The sequence below is a fragment of the Vombatus ursinus genome, unplaced genomic scaffold (genome assembly GCF_900497805.2).
Source record: "Vombatus ursinus unplaced genomic scaffold, bare-nosed wombat genome assembly UNPS02012602.1, whole genome shotgun sequence".
Lineage (NCBI taxonomy): Eukaryota > Metazoa > Chordata > Mammalia > Diprotodontia > Vombatidae > Vombatus > Vombatus ursinus.
In genome coordinates, this window is record NW_020952380.1 from 3,725,830 (window position 1) to 3,735,765 (window position 9,936).

Sequence of the window (9,936 nt, forward strand, 5' to 3'; positions counted from 1 at the left end):
TTTTTTTCTTCTTCTTAAAAAAAAGATTTACAAGCACTTATACGGCACTCAACACAAAGTAGGCTAAAGGCTCATAATAGTGACTTTTGCTTTTTAAAAAACATCCAGCAGACTAAAATAAAATCATTTTAATTAACTCCTTCCTGAGTAACTAAAACCTTGGAATGTGCTGAAAAGTTATAATAAATAAGGCAGTCAAAGATTAACCAGCTTAACATGTATTTTCTTTTAAATTAAACTATGTAAAACGTACAATATATTTCATGATGTACAAACCGTGTGTGGGCCCAGAGCCAGAGAGACTTTTCCTTAAGTGCCAAATAAATTTACGGAGTACCTTGCCTTTGAGGGAGAAAGAGGCATAACTTAGAGGCAGTTTGTTAGGTAAAAATAACATTTAAGGCCCAGCAAGTAAATCAGTCAACAGTTTTTGCTTTTTTGTTATAAAGTGGTCAAGATAGAAATGCCTTTGAATCAATAGGAGAAGCCGACTAACGGATTGGAATTAAACTCCAAGCAAGTGCCACAAAGGGGCCAAATGAATTCAATGACCTGCTACTCTACTGCTCTGACTATGGCATGATTTAAATCACCTTTGCTCATGTTAAAGGTGAGGATACAGTTTTTCTTATTTGATTACAAGGTTCCACAGTGTGTAAACTAATTCTTTACATGTAATTTCATAGAAACCACTTAAAGTCTACAAGGCAGCAGATTCTCACTTTGTGTTCCGACACTGGCTGTTAGCCAGGCCACTTTCTATTAGGGTACCTTAATGGTAGTGCATAAGTCCCTCAAATGAGCATGAAGGACATTTTTCTTTTAAGAACATTTCTTCTAAATGTTTATCTTAATTGAACACTAGAACTCTTCTTAACTACACCCCTCTTTGGATGGAAAAGCACAACCGCAAGGATGCCAAGTACCACTCACACTGTTGGGCTGGTCCAAGGCCAAGCTGATTTCCTGTGGGTGTGGAGACTTCTTAATACATCTCATGATAAAGTAGCTTTGGGGAGGACTTGCCTATTGTCAAATGACTTGTTTTAGATCTTGACTGCCATCTAATTTTTTTTGAGGGGGGGTCCATGAATGATTTATATGTGTTTGAAGAAGCTCAAAATATGTGGTTTGTAAAAAGCCCAAAGTTTGATTTAGTATAAACTGAACCCCACAAGTACGCTGTTGCTGCCACCTACAGGCCTGCTTGCAAGTCAAACTGTGGAGTCAGCAAAGCTGGTCTTCATGACCCCTTCCCCTACCTTCTTCCTTGTTTTCAAGTAATCTTCACTAAAATTTAACCTTTTCTAGGGGTATTTGCATTTTAATCCAAAGTAATCTATCAATGTGTAATATCAGAAATCAGGTCAGTGGAAAAAAATATTTCAGCCCTGAGGTCTCAACCAGTACTATGGAAATCATGCCTACTTGTGATGGCGGCCTTCTGTTGGTGAAGCTAGTTTTGGGAGGTGATTGACACAAGGCTGCTCTTTTGCCAGGGGTAGAACTGTGGCTCTGCTGCTACCTGCACAGAGTTCATCGCCTTTATCTATGAAAGTAGCTGCTTATTGAGGGAATAGAGACAAAAACATAATTAGTATTGAGGGTTGAGTGGAAAGTGTTGGATTTGGAGCCAGAGTACCTGAGTTTACACTCTTACTCTGCCACTTAATCCCTGTATAATTTTGGGCCAGTCTTTGAGCTTCAGTTTTCTCATCTGTAAAATGAAAGGGTTGGATTAGATCAGGGGTCCTTAAGCTAAGGTCTATAGAACTTTTTTTTAAAAATACTTTTGTAGCTATATTCCAATGTCATTGGTTTCCTATGTATTTCATTTTATGCATTTAAAATTAATACTCTGAGAAAGGGTCCATTGGCTTACTAGGCTGCCAAAGGGGTTCCTAACACATTAAGGTTTAAGAACCCCTGGATTAGGTAGACCTTTAAAGTCTTTTCTAGCTCTGCTTATATAATCCTATGATGTTGAGTGGGTTCAAGAGTGTCTCATGGAATTTGTAACCCATAAGAAGCTTCACCTTTCCTCTGTTACTTGCCTTTTATTGGCTGAGTTAGATATGGTCACTGTGACTAGACTTTGTCCTCAGTGGCAGGACTTTTTCAGAAAATCTGAAGTGTTGCCCCTAAGGTGGTGATTTAGGATTTCATCTCAAAGCAATACTAAGAGGAAGAATGCTTATAGTGGCTAGAGATAGTTCAAGATTATGGCCATTTCCTAATGAACCCTGAAGCTCTAAAACCTCACTACTAAATCTTTCTCCTTACTGTTCATACAGACTCCAGATTTTCAGATGAATCCCTCAGTGGCTTCTTTTCTCATCCGTGTGACTCTATCACCCATGAGTAATATTCTTAAGAATTAGCTATCTCAATGGAGTTTGGCATGTATTTTGAAGTTCCTAAGTAGTGTAAAACACGGAATTGGTTGGTTGTTCAGCACAAAAAGCCCATAAAGACCTATGCTGATGCTGTTGTTCAGTGCTTACTCCCAAGAGCAAAGGTACTGACAAGACAACTCAATTCCACTTACCAATTGAAATTCTTGAGGCTTTCAAGGCAAATGCCCATTCATATTAATGGACCCAATTCACTCCGGGAAATGCTTCCTATTTATAAGCTATTGTGACTTAAGCTGACTCTCCTACTTCCTTTGTGACCTGGGCTATTATATGATTCTTAAATTCCCCTGGACTTTGTGAAAACTGACTTGTACTCTTGTTGAGATGGACAAGATGCCTCTATTACCATGGAAGCAATTAATATTTTACACAAGTTATTTTGCAAATGGCAGGCTGTTTGAAGGTAGAATGTCCTTCCCAAACACACTGAGGAAAGCTATTTTATGATGAGATGTTTTGAATTGGAGTCATCTAGGGTGTTCTAGAAAGGATCCTAAGGAGCCAAGAAAAACATACAATAAAATTAAACAAATAAAACCCGCAAAACCGGGTATCTCCCATTCACCCCATCATGTGGGAATGTTTTTTAATGCAACGGTGCATTAATTTAGTCCTTTAAGGATTCTTTTTGAAACAAACAAAAAAGCTCTCAAGAAAGAGGGATGAGTCCATTGGAAGTTGGCAAGGTGCTCGCATCACCTCTTGTAGATGTCTTCCAACCACTTTTCATCGTCTTGCTCCTCATCATCTATTGGTTCCTCAGTTTCCAGTGGAGTAGGAATAAAGAACTGTGGCCTCACAGGTGGCTTGCTGACGTGAGACTTGAGTCCAAATTTGCGCTTGAGCAGGTGGAACTGCTCTTTGACAAAGTAGTAGAATTCATACTCATATCTCATGCGTTGGTAGAGAATTTGAATGGCCTCAGGAGAAGGGACGGTCTTTTTTACTGTCACAGTCATGTTCCCAAGTTTCCTATGTTCTGAAAATGAAAGAAATCAGAAACTTATCAGTATCCACCAGACTCAGATATTATGATATCATATATACACACATATAAATATATACCTACACACACATGTTATACATATATGGTGCAATGGATAGAGTAGAGTGCCGAGCCTGAGTCAGAGAGACTCATCTTTGTGAGTTCAAATCTGGCCTCAGACACTTATTAGCTGTGTGACCCTGGGGACGTCACTTAATCCTGTTTGCTTCAGTCTCTTGTCTGTAAAATGAACTGGAGAAGGAAATGGCAAACCACTCTAGTATCTTTGCCAAGAAAACCCCTAAACGAGGTCACAAAGAGTTGAATGTAACTGAACAAAAATGTATACATATATACATACATACGTGTATATGCACATACATATATATGTATGTATGTATTGCCCAAACACATTAATCAACTTTATTTGGATAAGAGAATCTAGAATTCTATGTTATTGATGGTAACTGAAATAAGTAGCTAAGAGACCAAGAAACAGGAGGGAAAGGTCCTCTCTTAACATAACCTAGAAAATACTGATATTGGTCTCATGGTTAATATTGACATTAGCTGGTTAAACATACCATGCATAATAGACATTCTCAATGTCAGTTTTTAATTACAATATATACGACATTTAGTAATTTTCCATTTAAGAACATTTCTTGATAAATATATAAAATCAGCAGTTATGAGATTCTTGAAATATTTTATTTTAGATGATCTTGCCAGTCAAAGAAGGCAAGAAAAATGTGGTATTTTATATCTTATAATAGTTAAAGTCTTTTTAAAAAAAAGAGTAGGTACTTTAAAGATCCTGTGCTGAAAGAAAAGGACTATCTTTTTAAGAAGAATATTCAACTGGTACTGCTGTTCCACAATGGGGAATGGAATATAACAGTTGCCAAGAATTAAAAAAAAGGAATATTATACAGACAGCAATATGGAAGTGCGTGGTGGTTGTGAACAGACTAAACCATAAAACCAATGAGAAACTCTGAAGGACAGGACTAACAGATGTCATCAAGGACTTGTATGAAAAGAAGGGAAAGTGGGCAGGTTATGGTGAGGGATGACAAGTAGGTAACCAGAATGCTTCCCTGGTATCTTCATGAGGTAAGGAGAAAGGAAGCAAAGACATCTATCGTGTTAGGTGGGCTGTTGTTGGTTAACTTGTAAGATGTTGGTAAGAGTTGTACATGATGGGCAGGCATGGATGGGTGGTAATCAGCATCATTGGAGAGAACTTCAAAATAGATGAAGTATGTAAGGTACTAGACTTCAAAGTATAATACACAACACAGAGTTACATTATTCCATTCAAACTGACTATTGGTTTATGCTTGTGTATCGATGAAAGGAATTGGTGGCAATAACATACATGGGAAACTTTTTGCAACAAGGTCTATGGAAGGTAAATTCATTCCTGAGCATGTTAAAACCTATGTTCATCCTTTATTCCTTCCTCCACTTGGGGTTCCATATTGACAAACTGAAGAATATGCAGAGACAGGTAACCTAGATAGACTGAAGGCTGCAGACCATGCCGTACAAAATCATTTGAAGGGATGAAAGATTTTTGGCCATGAAAAGGAAAAAAAAACAACAACTTTCATACGATAGTTGTCTTTAAGTATTGAAATACTGACATATGAATGGAGAATTATTAGATTTAGTATGTTTGCCCACAGAGAACTGACATGGGAGTAGTGGGTGAGGTTGTGGAGAAGTAGATTTAGGTTTGATATAAGGAAAACTTTTTTGCAAACAGAGCCAAAGAAAAGTGGAACAGGTTGCCTGAGGAGAGAATGAGTTGTTTTTTGCGGGGGGTCTTTAAGGGAAGACTAGATGATCACTTGTCAGAGAAATTATGGAAGGCATTGCTGTTCAAGTATGAATGGAATTAGACAGCTTCTGGGGTTCATCCCAACTCTGAGATTGTGTGTGCCTATGCTTTATACTTGATTTTAGTCTTAAGGACTGAAACATATAATTTTATTTTTTGACTTTCTGGTGAGGTCATCAGGGTTGAGTGACTTGTCCAAGGTCACACAGCTAGTAAGTATCATGTTTCTGAGGCCAAATTTGAGCTCAGGTCCTCTTGACTCCAAGGCTGGAGTTCTATCCACTGCGCCACCTAGCTGCCCCTGAAACATACAATTTTAAGAAAGACTCCTAGGCTAGCTTTCTCTTTGTTTCTCAACTAGCTACACTCCTTTGGACTGGATCCCATGGTGCCCTCAGGAATTTCATCATTAGGTAACTCATCATCAAGTGAGATCGTGTCAACTTTGGTACTTACACCTTCTCGACCCTTGGTACCCTCTAGCTCTCTGTTTGGAGGATAGAACAATGAACTCCTCCCAAATTCTCCATTAAAAAAGGGCTTCTAGGTCAGCCATTTCGTAATTTCCTAGTTGGCTGCATTCCTTTGGACTAGACTCTAGCATGCCCCAGTGCTGGGAACCTTCCTTTTCCTTTCCTCCTGTTTTTTAGTTTCCTTGAGAGAGTTCCTGTCTTTTTAGTATTGGAATACCCAGCACAGTACCAGGCACACAGTAGGTACTTAATAAATGTTTATTGTCTGACATACAATACACTAGTAGAAATGTAACTTGTGACATGTTATTTGCCAGTATGTGAATCAATGCATGCAGGCTGAATAAAAAATAAAAAAATTTAAAAAAATGGAAATGCTTTAATTTTTTTAAAGGGGTGCTTTAAATTTTTTCCTATTCCTGAAGTAGTTCTAATGCTATTTCTCTTCAGAGCTGGTTGATGACCTATATCCATATATATCCTCTTCCCACCCCCACCCCCATATTTTATAGTCATACCCCATTGTGACCTAAAATGGTCTTACCTTGCTTAAAAACCACCATATATATCATTGCTCTGAGCTGCCTGAATAATTGACTTGAAACAAAAATTAAATCTATTTGCAAATAAAGATTAGGCTGGGATCAATTTCTAAAGATTTAAAAAAAGTTTTAAAAATATCATTAGGACTGGGGTAGTATGTTCTAGTATTTTATTTAAAAAAATCCATCTAAGACTTTATAATTATCCCAATATGTAGTGAAAGAAGGGAAAGTGAAAAAAGAAGGGAATGTATTGCATTATACAATATTCAAAAATAAGTTTATGGGCATATGTGCGATTTGCTTATAATTAAGGATTGGGAGAAAGATAAAACTCAGGAATTTGCAGTCTCTTATCTGAGCCACTCACTAGATACCAACCCCTCTCCCTTAAGGTTCTTGCATAATTTAATGGTTTCCCCCCTATGCCACAGCAGAATTAAGGCCGAAGAATTTCTAAGAATGCACTGAATCTAATCCAACTTAATCGTTTCAACTTTGCCAATGTTTTGCAAAGTTAATTTATAAAGAAGTAGGCTTCCCTTTCAAGAACAGTTTTGTGGCTTCTGTGCTTTCCACTAGTGGACACAGAAGCCTGGGACATGGATGGACTGTCACACCTCCTTTTCCTCCTTACGATGGGAGGAAGACTCAACAGGGAAATAGCGATGGAGCCTGGAGGGGGAGGGAGTAATTGTCATCTCTACTCCAATCAATCATCGATAACCATTTATTAAGCATCTTGCTTTGTACCAGGCAATGTGCTAAGTGCTAGGGATACAAAAAGAGGCAACAGACAGTCCCTGCCCTCAAGGAGTTTACAAACCTAATAAAAACACCATTCTGAAGAGGGAGGCCTGTGGATCAGAGAGGATTTCCCTTCATACCCTCGCTTTTTAAAAGGAAATCTGGAACTTAGAATTATAACACACTTTACCAAACATTTTCACTTTCAAAATGAGGAATCTGACACCCAGAAAGGACAAGTCACTCGAGCAGGTCACAAAGTGAGTCAGCAGCAGATTAAAAATGTCCTGATGTAGGGGCAGCAAGGTGGTGCAGTGAATATGGAGTCAGGAGGACCTGAGTTCAAATTCAGCCTCATCAACTTGACACTTACTAGCTGTGTGACTCTGGGTAAGTCCCTTAACCTTGATTGTCTCAGAAAGAACGTCCTGATGCAAATTTTTGTCATGAATCCCATTATCCATAATACAAGAAACACCCAGCCTGCTCTAGAGGCAATAATGGAACAGGAGCAAAGACAATGGCTTGGGAGTCAGAAGGCCCAAGTTCATCCCCACCCCTGAAACTGACTGTTTGGGTGACCTTGAGCATCATCAAGACTCTTTTTTTTTATGGGCTAGACAATGGGGTTAAGTGACTTGCCCAGGGTCACACAGCTAGTAAGTGTTATGTGTCTGAGGCTGTATCTGAACTCAGGTCCTCCTGACTCCAGGGCTGGTGCTCTATCCACTGCGCCACCTAGCTGCCCCCATCACAAAGACTCTTGAACAACTTCTTTCTTTCCTGTGAAAGGCAGTCAGACTATGAGGCATCCAAGGTCTCTTCCAGCTCTGGAACAATGGTTCCATGCATAGCCACCTGAATTATGCAAGACAGTAATGGAGAGTGGGCAGAGGGGAATAAGGTATCCAAGAATCACAACTGAACCACCAAAATGGCAGGGCTACAGGCTTCCATTTCTGTCTGTTAAGTCCTCCACTGTCTTGTTTCCAGAATCCAGTATAACAGAAGAATAAAAAATCCTCCACTGTTCTGTTTCCAGAATTCGGTACAATATAAGAATAGGCAATATTTATATGACTGTTGAAGATTTGCAAAGTGCTTTTCATTTGTTCTATTATTTGATTTTCATGGCAACACCAATGAGCTTGGTGATATTATTATTTTCATTTTGCAGATGAAGAAACTGAGGCTGTGAGATTCGGTGACTAGCCTAGGGTTGGCACAGCTAATGTCTGGGTTGTTTCTGTGCTTTTCATACTATGTGGACACAGAAGCTCAAGGTGTGGATGGACTGGCACACTTCCTTTCAATTCCTTAGGAACTGAACTGTGGCCTTCCTGGTTCTAAGTCTAGCTCTCTATTCACTGTGCCACCTAGTTTCCTCTACACATGTACTAATCGGCCACATCTTTTTATGTACTGATTTTTTAATAGATGTGAAAAAAGGCTTCTTGATCATGTATGGTAGGGTTTTATGGCCTTTGTTTACTATTCAGCCATGTCTGAGTCTTTGTGACCCCATTTGGGGTTTTCTCCTTCCTTCTCTCTCTCCCTCCCCCTCTCTCTTTCTCTAACTCATTTTCTTTCTCTCTCTCTCTCTCTGCCTCTCCCTCTCTTTCCCTCTCTCCCACTCATCTTTCTCTCTGTGACTCTGTCTTTATCTCTACTGCCACCTCTGTCTCTGTCTCTCTGCCTCTCCCTCTTTCTCCATCTCCTCTCCTCTCCCTCTCTCTCTCTATCTCTGTGTCTTCCTCTCTTCCTCCATCTCCTCTCCTTTCCTCTTCCTCTCTGCCTCTGTCTCTCTTTCTGTTTCTCTCTCTGTCTGTCTCTGTCTATCTCTCTCGTCTCCCCCCTCCCCACCAAAGCAGAGGGGCTTCCTTCTAGGTCCTAAGTATTTCCAAATGGGATAATTCTCTCCCATCCCTTGCATGACTAACTCTGTTTACCACTATGCCATAGGTGACAGAGTGTTAAAACTGGAGTCAAGATGACCCGAATTTGAATTTTGCCTCTAACATTTGTTAAGTGAGTGAGCCTAGGCAAGCCAGCACTTAGCACAGTGTCTGGCATATAGCAGGTGCTTACTAAATATTTATTGATTGATTTAACCTTTCTCAGTCTCAGTTTCCTCATCTGTAAAATGGGGATAAAATAGCACACAAAGTGCTTTGCAAAGTTTTAAGTATTAGATAAATGCCAGCTATTATTCTTACTAAGCATGATCTGCTCTGAAGTTACTTCAGCTTATCAGAAACACAAATCAGTTGCTATTAGTGGAGAAAAAATAGGAAAAAATCAAAAAGGAAGAAAGACAAATGATGAAGGTATAGTGACCGAGAAAAGGGAAAGAGAGTCATATATAAGTCTTGGGATGGGGAATGGTGAGCAAATTGCTCTATCAATGTAAGTCAACAGTACCTCTGCAACTTAAAGTCTTAGAAAGCTGCCAACAGCATTGAAGAGTTAAGTGACTTGTCCAGAACCACAAAGCCAGTATGTGTCAAAATTGAGACTTAAACCCAGGTCCTCCTGGCTTCAAGGCTAGCCTTCTATCCTCCAACAAAACAATGTGCTATTTGAAACGGGTAGAAGGGGCCAGCTGGGTGGTGCAATGGATGAAGCACCAGCCTTGAAGTCAGGAGGACTTGAGTTCAAATTCATTCTCAGACACATGGAGAGAGAGAGAGAGAGAGACAGAGAGAGAGAGAGACAGAGAGAGAGAGACAGAGAGAGAGAGAGAGAGACAGAGAGAGACAGAGACAGAAAGAGAGAGAGACAGAGACAGAGAGAGAGACAGAGACAGAAAGAGTGAGAGAGAGATGGGCAGAAAAACTGAAAGTTTCTATGGAACCATTCCTGATTTTCCCCACTTATGGCTTTCTATAGAGCAGTCATTTCATGGGGTCTACTGACTCAATTCATT

General features: G+C 39.6%; 1 protein-coding gene across 1 annotated transcript in view; it reads right to left on the reverse strand.

The window, feature by feature from the left end:
• Positions 1 to 1,888: 1,888 nt before the first annotated feature.
• Positions 1,889 to 9,936, reverse strand: part of UST (uronyl 2-sulfotransferase) — a 384,341-nt gene continuing 376,293 nt past the window's right edge. The window contains exon 8 of the mRNA XM_027857975.1: positions 1,889 to 3,396. Coding sequence (XP_027713776.1) covers positions 3,113 to 3,396 — 284 coding nt within the window. The 3' untranslated portion in view covers positions 1,889 to 3,112. The remainder of the gene's footprint in view (positions 3,397 to 9,936) is intronic.